This window comes from Homalodisca vitripennis, chromosome X (genome assembly GCF_021130785.1).
Source record: "Homalodisca vitripennis isolate AUS2020 chromosome X, UT_GWSS_2.1, whole genome shotgun sequence".
Classification (NCBI taxonomy): Eukaryota; Metazoa; Arthropoda; class Insecta; order Hemiptera; family Cicadellidae; genus Homalodisca; species Homalodisca vitripennis.
This window is the reverse complement of record NC_060215.1, coordinates 94865399-94887700: the sequence shown is the minus strand read 5'-3', so window position 1 is coordinate 94887700 and position 22302 is coordinate 94865399. Positions and strand designations below refer to the sequence as shown.

Genomic DNA, 22302 nt, shown 5'->3' with positions numbered 1-22302 from the left:
ATACAAACTACACAATGAAAAAAACCATGTTAATATTTAACGAAGTATTTTGATACTTTATTATAAACTTACCAAAAGGGGGCGTGGTAGACCCTGCGGCAGTACTGGTGTCACAAATAACCACACTAGTACTTAAGGGTTAAAACATTAAAATTTGTTTTGTTCTCAAGGTGGTATGATATTTTTGGAAATAGTTTTTATGTTAAATTCATAGCTCTTTAAGACAACTTCAGTAAATGCAGAAAAATGTGAACATTTTTTTAACTTCACAGTAGGACATTTAGGCAATTTTGTAATAGGGCTCAATTTTATTAAAAATAGCTGAAAACCAAAATTTTACAGTACGTACATGGGTTATTACATTAGTTAAGAAAATTAAAGTTCTGATTAAATATAATTTAGATATATACGTGTTTATACATATATATATATATATATATATATATATATATATATATATATATATATATATTACAAAATTGAATTCCTTATAAAAAAAACAATGTCACTCCTTGAAGCTATTTAAGTCATGTACATCTGTAAAAATTTCACACCTCTTTTCCACTTTTATTTGAACCTGATTAAAAAATTTCCTAAATGTTCTACTTTAAAACCTATATTATATGGAATGATATACAAAAATTTACTTTTTCTGTATTTAAGGAAGTTATCTAAAAGAACTATGAATTTAAAATAAAACTCCAAAATTGACTGTACCATTTAAAATAAATATATTTCTTTATTTGAATTTGGTTCTTTAATAAATTCATGATGATCTGATGTAGAGTTTTATGCAATACATCCAGTTATTAGCTTTTTATTGAGGGAACATCAACTTGTATGTGATTGTTTCATACTTACTTAAATAGACTGTGTCTAGATAAAAAAAAAAAAAAATTAAGAGCGCCATGTACCTGAGCATGTAGATACAAACCAATGGGACTTTTGCTTAGAAAGGGCTTTTATAAATATCTCAGTGACAGGGCAAATGACAGTTTAGAGGCTATCACAGGCAACTACAAGCAGTCTGTCATGGGTGTCAAACCTTGTAGGTCCAGATCTGATAGTCTTAATGGCTCATATATAGCTAGCCAGTGGTCAGCATGTGGTTGTTTACAGAACTCCCCTGTAATTTCCAGCCTTTAAATTATAAAATTAAGCCAACAAATTTTTAGTTAATTCTAAGTTATATGATTATTACTTAGTACAAAGAGAGTTAGCTTATTTTTTATATCTAAAATATAATTTATTGTGACTAGTATTTTGCTACCCTGTCGTATTTTTGTTTTTTAACTATCCTCATCTGATGTTTCAGGGGTGTTCCTGACCATGGTACTAGGATTGTTTGCTCTCACATTCGGTTCTCTTCTGATTGTCATTGACCCCTACAGCATCATATTCACAATGGTAAGTCATACTCTATCATTTCACATTTTCCAGACTGGATTTATATTTGAATATTTTGTTTATTGTTTTCATTACTTAACAATGTACACATATCATACAAAAACATTAAGTTTCATATTTTAACACGTAAATTTAGTATATATATATATATATACACAGTATATATATATTGTATATTGTTTTTAATGATATTCTTATACATGAACTTATTTCAATGTTAAGTATTACTTAATGTTAAGCCACTACAAATCTTCCATATCCCTTTCATTCCAAGGTGTGATTCTGAAGTGCTGTTTAAGCATGAGATTTGTGGATCTAATGTATGTTTGCAATTCCAAATTTGCATGAGAGTACTGGGATGGGTACCTGACACATAAATTATTTTTCTTTTTATTACAAAAAGTGGCTAAGAATAATTTGTCTAGTAATTAAAGATTTTTCAACATCAATTATGAATCTGAAATGAAAATTGACCTCGTTCCTTTCAAGAAATACCATCTTGTGATACAATCTTATATTTGAAGTGAAGCAAATAGTGAAAAAGTTATTTTCAGTTTATTTGATAACAAGAGAGAAAATAGCATTTTACTAGATCTAGTTCGTATATAATTTGAATAATAGTAAAAAACCAATGTGTTTCCTTACAGAAAAAGTTGGTGGTAATTTTAATAGTAAATGGATATGTTAATAAATAAGAATACTAATCTGCTGCTTTCTCCTTAAATATTTGTTCTACTCCCATTTAATTGTTCTAATTTTGCTTTAGAGGAAATATTTGCATTGAGATTTGATTATTGTAATAGTCTTGCCAGTGTGATTTATATTTTAAAACCAGCACAGCACAATAATTTCATCAAATAATGTTCAATGATTCTAAAAACATTTCAACAAACTCCAGTTTGTATGAGAGATAAAAATGGTAGACTTTGATTAGTTTAAATAATCTTAAGATTTTACAAAAATACTTAATTAACTTTATAATTGTCCATTTACTTCCCAAAATATTTAGGTTATAATCTCTGCTCATTTATATATTGTGGTATTTTAATGGGAAAACCAATATCAGAAATTGTGCAGTATAACACAATTTTGTCATTTAACTTTCTTTGATTTAAAGGATCATTTAAGTACGAGTATTTTCAGAAGTCTGAACTGTGTCCTGTCAAAAAAGTGGCTTCCTTAGTTCTTGTAATTTTTATTCCAAGGCAAAATATTGAGCTCGAATCAAATAGCTTTGTTATTAGCTTTTTTATCGGTTAAAAATAGTGGACCCACATTATTCTTTTAAAAGTTACAAATTAAATATTAATTGGAATCATGATGAGTTCAGTGTAATGTATAACTAAAGTGTATAGGGGAATATTTAATACAGGAACATAATTTATTCATGTCACTGACTAATTTTATAAAGCAAGATTGATAGGGCTATTGAAGTTTATGCAGCCAGAGACAACAAATTAAAGTGTGGAAGTATATTGTCTGCACCTCGATCTGCTGGATCTGAGCCATTGTTTTATTTACTAAATTCATTCAGCACATTTAGTTCATGACCAAGAGTAATTAATCTTTAGAAATTGAGTGGGTAATACTTTCAGGTTTTGAAGATTAGGTTTTTTTTCTTTTTATTTATCTTATTTTGCTTGCTTAGGACAAGAAGCTGAGAAACCTCTAATTGCACTATTTCGAAAAGGAACGTTGTTCTAATTCCCAAAGTAACAGGATATTCAAGATACGTTAAGTTGGGTGCCGACCACTGCCTCCTGTCAAGATTCCACGAGGAACGATAAGCAGGCTATATCTCAGTTATGTCTTGGAAGAAGGGAATGTCACCTCTGTTACAGCCTCTCCGATAAAAGTGGGCTGGGAACAGCATACCCTCATTTTCACACTAACGACAACCTTTAACACTAGGAGAGCTCCACCCACTCTAAACAGTCATCCTCCACAGTAGATTAGACCTATCAACCCACTCCTCCACCCCAATATCTTGATATTTGTGGTTAGTGAGGTGCTGCTCCTGGACATTTGTAGGGTTGCCCAGATTTAAGTGACACATCAGTCTTTGCTGCACTCATTGTAGGTTGAACTGGAAGGTAAACCATCTTGATGTAAACCCTCCTGGAGGAGAAGTTTGGGTTACTTGTATAACAGTTTATTATTTCACTAGAGATTATTAAGAATCAGCTTATTTTCAGTTCTTATCCATATGTTACGTTACACAGGTACATCATACATTGATGTTACAAGAAATTCATTAAGGGCGTGTATCAAGTAATTTGTACTATTTTGGAAGTATGAGTTAAAATGTTGACTGTAATACAATTTCGTGCCCACGTCCTCACTATTGAGAGAATAATTTTTCTTTTGATAGTTTTTCAAAACTGCCCCATCTGGATGTATGGATTTCATAAATGGAAGTTTAATAGTTTCTACTGTTAAAGTTTGAGGAATAGATATATTTACAACATTATTTTTCAATCCAGTAGATCATAGATAGAGGATTTGTATAACAAGTGCTTTATGAATACTGTGTCACAATGAATGCCAAAGATTTAAATCCTATTAATAGTAGACTGAAATCCATGATGTTCAAGTTTTTGTTTAGAATAAACTAAACAAAATAAAATATGGACTTTGATAGTTGCTTTCAAAAAGTTAAAAAGTGAGTGCTTTCTAGAATATAAATTGAAGGAAATTCAACAGATTGCTCAGACAGAAAAAGCTCCATACAAAATTTCTAAACAAAGGATAAAAATTTGGGCTTTTTTCTCTGGCTTGAAAACTTTTCTTTTCATATACTCATTTTTAGTTAATAATATTGCAAATAGTATCAATAACATTTTTAAATATCCATCATTGGCTGCCAAATTGGAATGACAACCTTTTTATGATATTCTCATCTCATCTATACCATAACTTAATTATATAAATAAAACTTATTGAAGAATATTCTTTGTTTCAGAAAACCAGGTTCAGTGAAGGCACTGATACATTTGAAATGTGGCGCAAGCCCCCTATCAAATTGGTTCTCAAAGTGTATTTGTTCAACGTGACCAACAAAGAGGAGTACATGAGTGGGAAAGATTCAAAGCTGAAGTTCCAGCAGGTCGGCCCCTATGCCTACAGGTCAGTGGGAAACATAGATAAATCTCTTCAGTAATAGCTTGAGATTGAAGTACCCATATACAATATCTATAATGTTTGAACAAAATGTTAGTATACCAGTCGGGCAAGGAAATTTCTGCTGCGGAAACATATAGATTTTGTTATATACAACCATAACCAAAAAACTAATATATGTGCCATGGAATTTGGGGGACATGCAATACTTTTTAGTAACTAAGGGATCCAGGCTACTATAAGTTTATGTAGTGGGCTAAAAAATGGGAAAATTCAGTTATTTGATGATTTGCATAAAAAAGTACACTAGGGACATGATTATCCAGAATCTGGTTATCCGAACATTTAGATTATTCAAAGTACATTATAAGAACTAACCTTAAAGCTGTATATCCTATTAGCTTACTTACGAACATTAAGGAATTGGTCACATTTTAAGGTGAATGCAGATCCTTGTAGGCTCTTGTGTAATGTCACCGCTCATGTTTTTTTTAATTGTGGTTCGCCTTTTCCAAAATGATGATTTACCTAAATAGATTAGGATCCATTCAATTCGCATAATCATGTCCCTTGACTATATAAATACAGCTTAAATGTATTTTCAAAATTTAAAAGGAAACATCCTCCAATGGGTATATATCTTTTAGAGAAATTTGTACTGATGGCCATCTTAGAAAAGTATCAGAAATTTATATAAAAACACAGTAAGAACAATAATAAAATTTAAACCAATATACTATCTAACTTATTTTTACTGTGTTTTGTAAATGCCTCATTTTAAAGTTATTATTGTATTCAAATAAATATACTTTAGTTCTTATTGATGCTGATTATTCAAGTATAAAAATCACTAATGTTTTTGCCTAATTATTAAAACCTGGTAGGATCAGCAAAAATGACCAATTTTTAATCTAAACTAATAAAGTTGTGGATCTACTAATCCTCAGCGGCTTGCAGACGGCCAAGCTTAAAAACTAAAAATTCTTATAGTCAAACCCATACTTAGAGGGTTTTTTCGGACAATTTTACCAGGGCCCGGACTCCCAGGCCTCGCCACTAGTCTATTTGAAGGGACTGTGTTTAGGGACGGCGCTGTGGCGGTGCCCGGCCAAATATCTTTTCCAGGGCTAATCAAAGCTCAATACAACTCTGCTGATACTACTATATTTCCATAAATCTTAAAATGTACAAAAGATACCTCTAACCAGGCCTCTTTTGCACTGTGGTTGCAAATGTGACGTTCATAAGTAACGGCACAATGACTTTGATCTCACTCCAACCCCTCACTTGGCTACCCGAGCTCAGCAATGGCACTGAGGAGGACCTTGTGCACATTTTTAAAGATTTTTCTTGAATTTGTTAATTAATTAAATAAACTTCTACAATTAGGTTTTCGATAGTTTAACACGTTGACTGCAATGTTGTCAACTGCTATTATTGGTTGGCACATGCCATACAGAGAGTAGTAGGTCTCACTCAGTATGAATCAACAGTGAAGGTGTTAAACTAAATATTATTAAATATTTGTTTAATGTTTCAATTTAAAATCATATTATTAAGGTTTGTAAGTTTTTGTATTGAAGGCAGGCTGGTAATGGAAGGCATATAGATATTATTGTGGTTTTATTATTTGTATGGTTATCTTTTCAATAAGTTTTGCTTTTCTATGTAATTACACATTCTTCATGCAATTTGAGTAAGATAAATCAATCTTATTTTTATTATCTTATTGGTAAAACACAAGACTGGTTATTAAATGACAATAGAACTATATTATCTGTAATGAAGGCTGTTTAAGAGGTACACTCGTCCATAGCAGTAAGTGAAATATGCTATTTCCTGATCTGTCTTCTTTCTTCATGAATTATTTGAAATAAAATCATTTTGTCAAGTAATATATGCTATAAATGTTACAGGGAAGACATGTCTCACAGCAATGTGACGTTCAACAGTAACGGCACAATGACTTCGATCCCACTTCACCCCCTCACTTGGCTACCCGAGCTCAGCAACGGCACTGAGGAGGACCTATTGTACCTCCCTAACATTGCCCTTCTGGTGAGTTATCTCTCACATCTATGAGATGGTGATTGTTAAACTTACTCACTTGAACAAGTTCATGTGGATCAGTTTGGCTTGATTCTCTGAAAATCAATATGGTATATTATATAAACAACCTGATACAATCTTCTCCTTCAACTCCTTTTCCTTAGACTTCAGTTTTTTGAGATTTCTACTACATGCGACTTCTGTCCTAGACGTCTTGGCATTTTCCATTTATCATCTTATAATACTGTTACTTTTCTACTTTGGCAGATGAAAATTTGAAAAACATACGCTCTGTGGTTTTGTAGTAAAAAATATTATATTATTTCTTTCACTCAAAACACAATGTGTGTAAAAAAACTTATTATTTTTCTCATATCAGTAAATATTATCTCCAGCTTTGAAATAAACACTGTACATTCAGTTCCCCTTCAGGGGCGGAATCAGCATGAAGTTTAGGGAAGGGCAATAACTACAGGATCTGGAGGTTATGGAATACTCCCCATGGAATGGGGTCCAGTAACCCTCTCTCGGAAAATATACTTCTTAAAACATGTTTTTGCAAATTTTGTACTCTAAAATTGTTTTCTATATGACAAAAAATAAATAAATATATATTTGGGCAGTTGTCATGACCCCTGTGACCTCCTCCCTAAATCCACCACTGTTTCACATATTCAGCTCACATATATTATATACATCTTGAAACCAGACAATTGTTAGTTAAGTACTACATTTAAATGTAAAGTATATTTGCTTGTAATCAACTTCAAGTGTCCAGTAAGATATATGTTTTGCCTGAAGATATGTATGGACACTAATCTAGATTATCTTGTTACAGAGCATAGCTAATGTGATGAATGATGCCACATTTTTCACCAGAGTAGGGCTGAATTTGGTAATCAAAAAGACCAGTTCAGAGCCTCTAGTGAAGATGACTGCGAAAGAGTTCATGTTTGGATACAAGAGTACGCTTCTGTCCCTTGGCAACACCTTCATGCCCTCCTGGATATACTTCGACAAACTGGGCCTCATAGACCGAGTAAGCATTCAGTCATTCAAGTTTGTAATAAGCTTTTCTGGTAGTCATGTATATTTGATTTACAGTAACTTAAATTTAAGAGTTACAATGGATTGTTGTAGCTATCTGACACAAAAGTTCTTCCAAGGTTACTTCACAGCAGAAACACGAAAAAGTGGCAGTCTACTTGATGAAACTAGTTACACCTAGATGTTACAGAGATGTCATCAAAGTGTTAACTATATTTGTGTCCTTGAAGTGTCAAAAAACCTAGAGTCAGCCTTCTCTTAAATTTTCAACCACACGAAGTAACTACAATTCATACGAAATGTTTAAATTAAATGGAAAAATCACTTGTATCATAGTATAATTGTCAGTGATAAACTAAGCATAGAAAATAATTTTTTCATATAGAGATAACAATTTATAAAAATATGTATTTACTAATTGAATAAATATGGTTTCAAATATTATTAAAATACAACATTTTGAGTCACTGTGAACAAATATTTTTGTGCTCTATTTTTAAAAAGAACCTCATTTAGTTATTCATAAAAACTCATTCAACTACATTTTTAGATAAAACAACTTTTTAAATGTGAACATTTTTGGTTCCAGTCTTTTTTTTAAGTGCTTGCTTTTTTATGGCTTATTTATTGACTTATGTATTGAAATTTTCAGGTTCAAGACCATGATACTCTAAACATTTTCTGGATAGTAAATAAATTAGGATTGATCTTAGTTAGACAATGATCTATATCAGTGAATCAATTTTATTGTTTGGAATATCTCAGATGTACGACTTCGATGGCGACACAAGCACGATTTATACTGGGGAGACGGACCTTCGGCTGAGTGGGCTGTTTGAGAACTATAACAGACGACCTTACTTGCCCCAGTGGGATGGGGCCCCTTGCAACGCTGTCTCTCGCGCCAGCGATGGCACCAAGTTCCCATCCCTCATAAAGCCTAATGACACCCTTCTCTTCTTCAGGAAGTCCTTGTGTAGATCGATGCCTTTGGTGAGTTTATAAAGTAAGAAGATTAAACTATTCTAGAAATGTCTTGCCAATGTTCGCTATTTTTACTTCTTTGTTACAAGCATTGCACGTATGAGATAATGATTGATCACGGCTACATGAGTATGTACAAATCCTTCTAAACTTTTAATACACTTATTTGAGTTCGTACCATGTATAATGATGAATTTTACTACCCATCAAAATATAAATATGGAAAGCCCACATTTTCTTACCACTCGTGATGTAATTTCCAGATGTAAGTGGTGAATTTTGAGTTGCATTATGTTATTCATCATTATCTGTTTTTGGTACTTTATATAATTATTTCAGTCTTCGTTAATATAACAGCATTATTTATTCAATACTTAAACAGAGAAATAACTCTATTGTTGTAATAATTATATTTGTTAGTTTTGAAGAGATTCACCAGCAGGTCATCCAAAAATGGCATTTACACAACATAAATCTTTTTTATATTTAGCATTTTTATAACTACCTACTAAATTGTAAGTAAAAACTCAGATAAAGTTCTCAGAGCCATTCTTAAAATTTTAAAAGGCAACATTTATAATACCATTCCACTGATTGCTAATAAGGTAAAGCTTTCATCTGTATCATTGTTTTCAATTGATCAAAGATGTAAAAAATATGTGGCCATGATGTAATATCTTAAACATTACCAACCAAACACGAGTTGTAATGTTGTTGTTTCATGTCTCACAGGTCCGAGTAGGAGAGGATTGGGTGAGTGGTATGAATGGTTACCGTTACCACTTCCGCAAGGGAGCTCTTGATAATGGTCATAACGAAACTGCTAACAAGTGTTTCTGCAGGAAAGGCAACTGCCTACCTGCAGGGCTCATTGATGTCACCGATTGCTATTATGGTGAGTATCTTCTGTCACGCCATAGTGTTATTTTATTAAACCTTATAATTTTCATTAGTACCCCTAACACTGTTATATGAATTTCTATATAAGACCTATCTAAAATAATGTCGTTAAAAGTAACTAAAATAATTGAAAACATCTGCAGAATTAATTATATATCATTAATCAATGTGACTAGATAAAACAGTGAATTATGAGTTGAATGCATTTGTTACTATAGGATTTCCAATAGCGCTCTCCTATCCTCACTTCATGGAGGCAGACGAAACTCTCATTGACAGTGTCGAAGGCATCCGTCCAAATCCTGACATTCACAGTACTCACTTCATTGTCAATCCTGTAAGTTGGTTTTCATCTTAATGCTTTTTCATGTGTATACTAATAATACTCTATCCATTCTTACCCATCACAACAGTGACGGTTATTTGTAAAGTAAGAGATATTTGGATAGGTTTCAAATTTTTGTTTCGATTCTATTGTTAGAACAATTTGAATATGTAGGATGTCATAAAAACGTTTTAAACAGTTGCATTGCTTATTTGGCACATTCTTCTAACTGTTTTCTCTCTATTCATTTAAAACTAAAAGATTATAAACTAAATCTTATTTTAAATACTTTTTTATTTTTTCAGATTCTTTAATTTGTACAAAAGTTTCTACAATGTTTATAGAGCCAATGGTTGAATATTCATCTGATGTGGCTGTAATCACATATATCATTATCTATTTAGGGTGATTTGAGCATCAAATATACAGTGGCAACGACATAGCCAGCGAGGCGGTTCAAAGGGTCCGGACCCCCCAAATTTTCAACTTTTTCAATCTTTTTTAGCAACTATTATTATTATTTAAATAATTCAATATTACTGACACGTACTGCTGAAAGATTGTTCTAAACATTAAAACGGATCAAAAACTTTTAAAGGAACAAAGTGGGGAATGAGCGGTTGACTGCACTTGCTTTACTTTCAGTCCACTTCGGGAAAATATCAGTCTCTCCAGAGTAAGTACTAGATACGATGGTTTAGAAGTCAAGAAGAATTCTCCTGTTGTAAAAGTTCTTTTCCGTATTACCATTTCTCAATGTGTATTTGTATAATATGCACTGTGTTCTGTAGACAATAAAAGCAACTTTTTTTAATTACATTACTACCTAAGTCTAATTAATTTCAATTATAAATCCTACACAGCCTACTAAAGCAGTGCAAAATTATGAATATTAATACAACCTATTCAAAAACACAAAAAATTCACTATTTTGCTCCTTAAAATTGAAAGTTTCAAAAATTTGAATGTTTCTGGGAGAGCCTCCCCAATTTCAAATTGACTCCACCAAATCTTTGTCCTGGCTACATTATTGTACAGTGGTATACTTTAAAAGTGTAATATTTATTCTCATTCAAATAGAATACCATAATTTCAATAATAAAACAAATGCCTTTTATTTTTTAACAGCAAACAAATATTTCATTTATGTAGAATTAATCTAAAAATTTGCAAGTTACTTGTATATATGTATTGAATAATATTGTAATTTTGCAGGAGTCAGGCCTACCTCTACAGTTGTCTGTGAAAATGCAGATCAACATGGCATTGGGGGACCTCAACAATATCGCTAACTGCAAATTGTTCAGTCACACTGTCTTGCCCATGCTTTGGACTGATATCGTAAGTTTTGGGAACTTGAATTGCCTCTCTAGCCTCTCAAGAAAGATTAACATATATTTTAATTTTATTTAAATCACCCAACATGAAATAACCCCGAGACAACAAAAAGTTCAGGCCTAATATTATTAGAATTTTAGTCATATGAATGAATGAATGAATATTTATTTATTTCCTCATAGATACAAAGATCTCAACATACATGCAAAAACAGGAAATGATCTCCACCTGGGCTTAGCCTGTGGGTGGAGATCGAGACGCGATGAATATGTACTCATCAACATAATAAGTAATGTAAAATCTTCGTATGGAAAAACAACGTAATGACAACATGAAATGCAACTCATGTATACTCGTAATATAAGAAAAAAAGAAAATACATCATAGCTACAACAAAGCAAGTGTTTGACAATAAGATGACAACCAGATAACAACAGCAGAAATGATAATGTGATAATGGATGATTAATAAATAATAACAACAATATAAACTTAATTTATCCAAAATAAAAACATTATATCGGTTTATTAGGAGGCTTGGAACTTCTCACACACTTATACACTCATCCCACACATAAGCAACATAATCTCTCTCTCGCTCTCCCTCTCCCTCTCTCCCCTTTACTTTTCTCCCCCTTCCTGTCCCTACATTTACCACCATCAAAAGACACTCTCTCAACACTCAATCCTACAAAGTTACAACATCATGACACCAACCCATTGTCAATGCTCCTGATGAACATAGGTTCAACAATTAAGCTAATGTGCATACAAAGAAGTCATAAAATATTCTAACTCAACCTTATCTATGTTTAGTAGCCATAAGGTTACTTTCTTTTTATAAGTGACGGATTTGTACACACTTGGTAGCTTAAGGCAATCAGGTAATTTAGGAAAAATTAAATTTTCAATGTAGTGTGAATTTGTGCAATTGATAGACTTCTCTAATTTTGGGGCAATAATCCCAGAGGACACTGCCAATCTGGTCGAGTAACTATGGCTTACTTGGTTAAAAATATAACTGTGGTTTTTGAATATGTACATTATAATGTTTCTAACATATAAATGTCTAACGTTAAAAACCTTAAATTCATCAAATAACAATTCTGAAGGATAAAGACAGTAACAGCGAGCTCTTAAATGTCCCACCCCAAGCAATAATTCCGTACTGCAGAATACATTGTAGGAATGCGTAATAAACCATTTTTAGTAAATCAAATGTTAATATATTACAAAGTTTAAAAAAAATAATAATCTGTTCCTTAACTTACTTCTTATATACTGGATGTAAGCTGTCCATTTCAACCGATTATCAAAAATTACTCCTGAATACTTGTATTCAGATACACGCTCTATACATTCACATGACATACAGCCAGCCACTCCACCACAAGTGTGAAGCCTCAGGTGTAAATTGTCCGGATCATGATCCGTCCGAAGTGCACTGCCATACACTTTGTTTTTTTGACATTGATAGTGAGTCCATTTTGGTCAAACCAGTACTTTACAGTGTTCAGACCATGCTCACCCGCCCCATACACCTCTGGCCAGCTGGAACCCTCGAAACAAAGAGCTGTGTTATCCGTGTATAAAAATATTTTACCATTTGCCATATTTATTTTACCTAAATTGTACATATAGATCAAGAGTAATATAGGACCTAAAGTACTTCCTTGAATTACACTGTACTGTAAGGTCTTCCTCGAACTCAGCTCCCCCTGAATTGTGACCACCTGCCTTCTGTCTCGAAAGTAGTCTTTAAACCAGTTCAAGGTTGTATCGTGAACCCCCAAAAAATTTGGTTTCTTAATTAACAAGTCCTGATTAATTGTGTCTAACGCTTTAGCCAAATCAATAAATACCAACAGAGCCTTCCTGTTTTTGCCCACAGCATCACGTAACTCTTTAGTCAACAAATATAAAACATCATTCAAATTCCTATCGCTCCTAAATCCAAATTGGTTTTGATAAATTATATTGTTAATTTTTAAATAATTTACAAGTTGGTTTTTAACACATTTCTCTGAAATTTTTGCAACTACACTGGATAAAGTAATAGGTATGCTAGTGCTAGTATGAGTATAGCTTACATACTCATGTTTCAGACCCCCCTTAAAAATTGGAATAACTTTACCCACTTTGAAAAAGTTCGGATAAATCCCTTTTAAAATACTACAGTTAAAAATATGTAACAGCGGTTTTATTAGTTCAGTAATATTATCATTGACGATCTTAGTGGGGATCCCGTCAATCCCCGGGGCGGAGCCCCCCTGAGTTCTGAAAAATATCATCCTGAGTGAGGGGGACCAACCTGAGGGCCGAGTCCACGGCGAAGTCACTGTCATCAACAACAAGCTCAGTCACGGGAGGGAAAGCACTGGCCAGCCCAACACTGACATAATAATTATTGAAAGTGTCCGCAACCTTAATCACGTCACTTTTATCAGGCTCCCTATTCCCTTCCAAAAATGGGTCAATTTTTAAAGCTTCTTTTCGTTTAGTATTACCAGTAATTTGGCTAATACTTTTCCATAGGAATTTCACGTTATTCTTGTTGGCGTTACTATTATTACGAAAATAGTCTTCTTTCGCCGTTTTAATAAGATTACTAAGTAATAATATAATTATTAAGTATATTATACTGCTTTCATAAAAAGATTTGTTTTAAAGCAAGATCTATACAAAAGTTCAAGGAAGGATATTATGCTCAACTTCAGTATTTTAAATTGCGTTAAGTTATATTATGCTTAACTTCAGACTAATGTAAAGGCCAATATATTCTGTTCAAATATATTCTGCTGTCCTAATTTCCTATATTATATAATAAAACCAAATTCAATATAATTTTGTTTTTTATACAATAGATTACATATTAACACGTGGCAACGACCACCATCACAATACTAGTTTTAATAATTGTTGCAGTACTTTGATGAGCTGCCCACTAGCATGGCGACCAGATTCTACATCTATTTGCGAGTGGGTCCGATCGCTCAGACCATCTTCACTTACCTCTTTCTCATCGGAGGGATGTCCTTTATCCTGCTCAGTTTGGCTTCAGCCTTCTGCATACCTAAAGACATCAAGCTCAAGGAAGCCACTGTCTGGAAGGAAGAGGCCTTCCGCCACCAAGTGGTCGAGAAAGAGATGAACAAACAGAGGTTGAAGGAGACAACTAACAACACAAAAGAGATGGAGGTTTACTACTGCTCCTTGCTTCGGACAAATGAGGACACAGAAGAAGATTCAGTGCTGCAAAGGACATTAGATAGCTTCGAAGAGGTGGAAGTTTGATAGTATTGAGTTATTTCTTGTCTAAGTTGTCCTGTGTGCAAACAGCAAGTGTGAACACATGTTCTGTTGTAGACAGAAGTACAGAGCAAACAAGTTCTGTTGTAGACAGATGCGCAAAGCACACAAGTTTTGTTGTTGACAGATGCGCAGAGCAGACTGCTAACCTAGTCATCCTCCACTCTGTGGTGAAACTCTCCTCTTAGAATTAACTATCTATGTGTCTTGTGATATACAACCAGAATATACTTAATTTTATTACGTTTTAAAGGTTTTAAAGTCTCTAAGTGATCATACAGGAGATCAGTACTTGTTTAATTAATCCAATTTTTTAGTTATAAAGTAAAACAGAAAATTATGAGTGGCATATCTTAAATAGACAATTGAAGACTCCTGTTCCCACGTGGCAATACAAAAATTTTTCAGTTGTTTTATAGTAATAAATTATCCTCTATGTTTGTTTATTTTGTGTTTTAGCTTACGATTACATGTGATATCTTAGTTTTAAGACGATAGATAATATATTATAGTTCTTTTTTACTTCTTTTTGCACCATGTTAATTTCATCACATTTTAATACAATATCACTAATTTCGGTTACAATATGCTATAATGGTATTTTTTAGTATTAAGCCTCAAAATTCAAAGGGGGTTTTTATATTTTTAGTAATTTTTTTCTTTAATCTGTGAATATTTCACTAAATATGTTGGATACACATAGGCTTATTTGTTTGTATGTATTTTCGTAATTCATGTAAGATCATGAGTGTACATCGATTTATAAATACAAATCATTATATATAGGGAAAGTTATTCAAAGTTTCACTAATTTTAAAACAGGAAACAAACAATGCAATTTTTTAATTTTTAATACATGGACTTGCATAAAATTTAAATCTATAGAATACTATTTCGAATCTAAAATATTATAAAAACTGTAAACACAATTTGTCTATAAATCTGAATTTATCATTTATTTTGTTATAATCTTGTTTCTTACTCATATATCAGATTAATACTCTTTTACGTTTACCTGTCTAAAACTTGTTTTCTCAATGTAATAAAAGCACAATATATCTATATAAACCACCTAGGCATTTGCAATCATCAATACAAACAAGGTAAACAGTAACAAGACCATTTACAATCAAAATGAAGTAGTCCGACAGATTATTTGAACATGTCCTAAAGATTTATTTAAAAAAGAAATAAAATTGAAGTATTCAAATTAATATTTATCATTTTCTATAAATGATTTACTTTGCTGACTGTGGCAATTTCAACTTTATTAAAAAGAATTTTCAATGCACTTTATAAATTAGTGGTTTTATTTAGTTTTATCAGAGATGTGGATTGTAACTTCTTATTTCTAATGGCCTTACCTTCTTTTTAATGCTTTCAGTGAGGCCAAGCGATAAGACAATCAAAATTTGATATTTAATTGGATTTTCCTCAGAAATATTTTGTTCGATGATGCACTAATTTGGAAATTTTACTATGAAAATTCTCCTCAGTACTTTACACATCCCAAAATATGCATGCATGAATATTTTGTTTGTATCCAAATATATAAACTGTGTTGTGACACAAACACTAGATGTTTCTTCCCTTAAAGTGAAATTTGTAGTCAAGGTGATGATATTTGTGCTATCTTCTGTGTGATAACGTATGTTTACAATAGATTTACTATCACAAATCATATTTGTTCAAATCATTATAGATGTTGTTTATTTAAAATGCTAACAATTACTAAAACAAAGAAGTTAACCTCTTAAGAAGTACAAAATTTGATGGAACAGTGAAAACGTTCCTGTAACATGTGCATTTGAATAACCACCTTGATTTTGATGCCAACTTCATTTATTTACAATTTTAAACCATTTAAATTCATTAAAATATGAGATGGACAGATAAAAAAGATTGCATAATCAAATGAGATTAGAAAGAAGTAATTGGAGAAAATTTTGGTACATGAAAAGTGAGAACTGTTTGCACAAACCTTGTGTCGGTTGACTTGACAAAATCGGATAGTCTTACAATTTGTAATTGAACTAAATGCCAAAGACTTGTTTGCTATGTAAAATTATTATGTGGCAGTCCAGTAATCCGTCTTGTCCATTTTATGTTTCTTTTACCACCTAAAAGTTTAAAATGTTTTATTTTCAATTTCAAATACTTTCTTTGTCAAAATTTGAATTAATTTAGTTATAAAAATAAACTTTCTATTTTCCAGGCAAAAAAATAATGTTATGATTTTTATTCAATACTGTATTTTTATACCTTAATTAAAAATGGCACACGATCATAGACATGTATGCATTACCCCTAAAGTATTAAAGATTAAATTCTTCTAAAAACAAAATGTCTTACTATTAAAATTAACGTTGGATCTTAAACAAATGACCAGTGGACTTACTAAATGTGCAACACTTTATTCTCAATTTTAATAAACTGGTAGTAATAAGCAGTTGAGCAAGTAAAAGTAAAACAATCAAGCATCTCATATTTCAAGCCAGTGTAATCAAAGGAAATGTAATTGGACGAAACAGTGTTGTGAAAGGTTTAAAGTTTCTCTATGTAACAGCAGTAATTAATTAATTATATACATAATTGAGTAAAACATTACTTGGTAAGATTGTGAGTTTGGTTTAATGTGACTAAACAGCCTAGAGTTTATTTACTGTTCTCAACTTTTTTCCCCAATATTTAAGAATATTACTGCAAATCTTTTGTTTTAAAGGCCCTAATATATTAGAGATAAAATAAAAGCTAGCACAGTATATTGCTACAGTAAAACAAATAAGTTATTTTAATAAATTTAGTGTTTGAATTATTGTAGTTAATTGATTATATATAAAATGCTACGTGAATATAACCAGCTAACACTTTTGCATAAAGTGTAAAATGTTAAGATACTGGTTTTATAACTTTAATTTGTACAGTAGTAGTTAACTATAATTAAATTGTTACTTTATTTAATATGTATGGTTTATTTATTCCAAAACCTAATCTATATCTTCTTTACATCACTACAATCTAGATTAATTGGAGGCCTGTTAACTTTATGGTGCTGGCAATTAAAATACATGTTAATAGAATTGTTAAAAACGCGAAAAGAGTTGTTATCTATCAACTCAATTATCTATAATTTTGCTGCTCCTAAAAGTTTGTTGCCCAGGGCAAACGACCCACCCCCCTGCCTACGTCTAGCTGCAGCTCTTTCGATAGCAGAGAAGGATGCAGACTTAGTAACTGCACTAAGAGATTTTAACTTAGGGAAGGCCAACAATAAGTAAAATGTACTCCAATTATATGGATGTGTTACATTAACTGATTTGATTTAGTAGGTATGCAATGTACCTCAAATATATTAAAAACATAACACTGAAGTCTAAGTTGATTATAGAAACCATCTGTCCAACATCTGGTTCAGCTGAGCTGCATTCCTTTAGTAATTTTTACCAGATAAACATTGCTTGGAACCAACAATTTGACAGGAAATAAATAGTGTAGTGATTTTGAAAACAATACACTATACTCAAGGGACTCATAAATAATTATGTTTATTAAATTTTTGTTTATTTTTTTATTTATTTTTTTCTGTGTAATGTGAATAAATAGAGCTTTGATTCAGCAGTTTTTGACGTCTGTTAATCCTGTGATAGATCTTTGCACGAGATTTTATGGAACACGAGAAGTAGATAGTCGGTAAGAGGAACAAAACACTCTTTACTGTCACATCATTGGTTTAGCGGTTGGAGAATAAGTAAGAATGAGGGAAAGCCATTGGCCAGGACACTAGATGTTAGTGGTGGGCAATGAAATGAGGACTCTTTCACTGTTATTGAAATTTCACTGCTAAGACTGTGAGCTCATCACCGACTTAACAGTGAAACGGTGTAATTCAATCGATAAAATGCAAGCAGTGAAATACCACTATTGGTGAAGTGATTTTGTTGATCAATGGTTTCTTTCTGTTTATTCACTGTTGGTTTGGTTTCACTGAAAAAACACTGTGTTATATGAAGCACTAGCATCTGCGATCTAGTGATCACTTTCAAAATTACTGCTAATATTATAATGTAGCAGTCACTTTTTGAATATTATTATATAGCTATTATGGTAATAGTTATTTCTATGTTTATATTAAGTGAATATAATGTAACAATAAAATAAACCATTAGGATGAAACTTTACTATTTCATAACTTTGAAATAATGTTTTGTGTGTTTTTTTCAGTATGTATAATTTTCTCACTCTTTTGTAATTTACATATATGAATTTTGAAAGCATTTTAGCAGACTCGATTTTAAGTTTTGATTCAAGATATTTTTCAACAACTAAGATCCATCCCAAATGGATTTTTATTGTATTTAGTGTTAAATCTTACAAACTAATTTTACATTATTGTAACTCAGAAAAGTTCTTGTGAATTAGTATTTCATACTTAGGAGAAATATTTGTTGAACGAAATTCCTTGATGTTTCCTCAAATATGACACTTTGATGAGCAAATATATTTTAAACAAGTTTACATTATTAATATAAAGTTTTAATCAAGGATTGGGTGTAGCAGTTTTTATATAGTATCTAGGTACGTCTTCTAACGTTAATACTGATTCATTCACGTGTGGCTGTCTCCCTAGTGACATGCTACATTGATACAGTACCCATTGGATCCTCAATCAAAACTGCATCAGCAAAGGAGTTGAACAGTTATTAAAATTTGTGAATTTTACTACAAAAGTTGAAAAATGCCTTACAGAATGTTGTTACCGTTAAACGCTGCTCATGAATGGATTAATGAAATGCACCATTTAGTTGTATTTGTAGAAATGTGGTTAATAATAACCATTGCTATTCTATTCCACATGTATGTGGATTTCAATAGGATGTGACCCTTCAAGAATAAACTACTCATACCATCAGATTGAATTGGATTAAGCAATGACTACAATTGAATTTCTGTAATTATAAATTAATGTTATTTAAAATGTAATAATTTTAATATGTAATTAAAAGTTAATAGCTTATCAAACAACATTTGTATTTTTGTGTTATATCAATACACACTGTGCAGCAGTAACAGTAAGCAGTAGAAGAAAATTGAATTTTAGTTGTTTCTTAAAAAGCTTACAAAAATTAGATACTAGATGCAATAATAACTTATTACTATTTTTGAATTTATTGAAGTCTGTAGTTTCTCCCTTTTTCTACTGACTGTAGGCCTATAACATAGACTTAGGCCTACTCAATGAAAAGCTGTAGATGTTTTAGAACAGAGTGTAAATATGAACATCTAGCCTTGCGCAAAGATATTGGCGGGATTATATAAATGGGAGGACTCTTCTTCAACCCTAATTTTAAATATACAAACCAGCTTGGATGATTTTAAGCTAAACATTAAAGGACTTGAAATTAGTGAGGAATAAAAAGTTGCGCATGAGCAAAGTTTCTTTGAATACTAGTGTGAAGAGAAATAAATCTTCAAGCAGATCAAATGACTTAGTCATGAAGTGGTCAAATGATTACTCCTTTGTGTTATGTCAAGTTTTGCAAAGTTTTCAAACTAGTAGAACGGTACTTGATAATGTTCAGGCCAATAGATGGAATGAAGATAGGTGAACTGTTAGCTATTTGGAAGTCATGATGAAAATTATGGATGTGACTGCATTGAACCCTGGATATGGAAAAGGACCTCTATGCAGTAAGGTTGTGTAGCCGAAGGTGAGCTGTAATAATTTCAGTGAGTTGCAAAAGTCAATTCTGGACTACTTTATACCTATTGGACACCGAGAGATTCAAGATCTTTATTGGTCTTTAAACACATTCAACAGTGTAATAGACTTTGGCAAGTTACTAAAATATTTTAAACTAAAACTAAAACAAACAATTCAGATTCTACCAACTCAATCCAGCCTACCAGTAAATATATAGATCTATATAATTAATAACAACAATAACCAAACAACCAACAAATCTATATAAATTAACAATAATAAATAAATAACTATTAACATATTTAACATGGATGAAATTTTAAAACTCAACAATATATAAACTGAATAAATAAATACATTGAGAAACAAAATTAAAAAAATTAATGTTGTGGTATCACAATTTAAGAATTCATCCACACAATAAAACATATTAACTTTTAACTTTTAACCAGCACTTTAAAACTGTTTTAAATTTGACTAAAGATACAGATCTAGCATGGTAACTTATTAAAAAATTTAATTTTCATAAAAAGATTACTGCATTTCGTTTTGGTTAATTTAACTGGTAAGAGTTGTAACAAATGCTTTGCTCTAATAGGATAATCATGAATGTCCTGTCTAGTTGTAAATTTTTCAAATTGTTCCTTTACACTTATAAGACAATAGAATATGTACATATTATGAATAGTCATTACTTTTAGTTCTCTAAAAATTGGAACACAGGTCTCTCTTTTTGAAACATTTATCATAACACGTAATGCATTTTTTTGCCATTTCAATACTCTTACTGCACCACTACTGTTCCCCCCTAGACTTACCATAACTTAAGTGTGAATAGAAAAATGCATAATAGGAGGCTAGAAGTATATCCATAGTTATACAATGTTTCAATTTACTCAAGAGATAGACTTCTCTAGATAATTTTTTACACAATTAATCTATGTGATGTTCCCAACTTAATTTGCTGTTGAGGTATACCACTAATAGTTTTATAGATTTACTAACTTCATAAGTCCTATTTAAAGTAAACAGTATTTTCTTAGTCTTTTGGTCATTTATTACTAAGTAGTTTGTCTCAAACTATTCCATAGCCAATTTTAATGCACGGTTTTCTTCCATAATGAGATTCTCATAATTTCCACTGAAATTCAAGAGTGTGTCATCTTCATATAATACTGAGGAGCATGGTATATTAAATGAGAAATCATTAACAGCAACAACAAACAAAAAAGGGCCCAGGACAGAATCTTGTGGGACTCCAATTTCAATAGGTTTTAGTTCGGATCTATCTTTATTTTGCTTTCTATTTTTTAGATAGGATATCATTAATTGCAGTTCTTTGCCTCTAATATTTAATTTTATCTACAATATTTTCAACTGCTTTTATTGTACTTCGGTTTTGTGTGACTCCAAACTGTTCCTTACAAAATAAAAAAAAAATTGAAAATACTAAATAGATATAGATTATTATTAGCAAAAAATGAATTTAGTTGCTACCATTTTATACATGTCTCAAATATTTTACTAAAATTGGCACTACGGAATCAGCCTGTAGCTAGATGGTCTAAATGTTTCTCCTTTTTTGTACACAGGAGTTACTTTAGTGACCTTAAGGGCATGAGGGAATACACCTTGCTTTATCATCATATTAAACAATAATGACAATGAATCAGCTATTTTATTGATCATTTTCTACCAAGCATATTAGAAATACCATAATAGTCTTCTCTACATTAGGCTTAGATTGGCAACAACTTTTAATACAACTATTGTAATTCTTTGCCATGTTAGAGTGTCACAGACATTAAAATTAGATATATAGTTTTATAGTACTTACATTGCTTGTTCCTTTACTATTTTTAAATCTATCATAAAATGTTACAACAAACTTTTAAATTTCTTGTAATTCTGGTGTATACCATTACAAGGCCAGAAAAGGCCATTATTGTTGATATTAGGCCTTTCAACAGTGTTTACCTTAATTTCCTTTAATTTAGAGCACTCATTGAGAGAGAGAGAGAGAGAGTTTGTCACTAATAACATAAAATTTTCTAAAGCTAGTTCTGCATCAGTATGTTTATTCAGTTGTGATAAGCTAGACTGATGTAAATATTCTCTAAACT

At 31.5% G+C, this 22302-nt stretch overlaps 1 protein-coding gene across 4 annotated transcripts in view; it reads left to right on the top strand.

The window, feature by feature from the left end:
* Nucleotides 1–17441, top strand: part of LOC124369598 (scavenger receptor class B member 1-like) — a 157958-nt gene extending 140517 nt beyond the window's left edge. For all 4 annotated transcript variants that reach the window (XM_046827647.1, XM_046827646.1, XM_046827645.1 and 1 more), the window contains 9 exons: nt 1316–1407; nt 4370–4533; nt 6444–6585; nt 7415–7615; nt 8389–8616; nt 9340–9502; nt 9726–9844; nt 11048–11173; nt 14095–17441. In XM_046827647.1, the coding sequence (XP_046683603.1) occupies nt 1316–1407; nt 4370–4533; nt 6444–6585; nt 7415–7615; nt 8389–8616; nt 9340–9502; nt 9726–9844; nt 11048–11173; nt 14095–14463 (1604 nt within the window). In that variant the 3' untranslated portion in view covers nt 14464–17441. The remainder of the gene's footprint in view (nt 1–1315; nt 1408–4369; nt 4534–6443; nt 6586–7414; nt 7616–8388; nt 8617–9339; nt 9503–9725; nt 9845–11047; nt 11174–14094) is intronic.
* The last annotated feature ends 4861 nt before the right edge of the window (nt 17442–22302 follow it).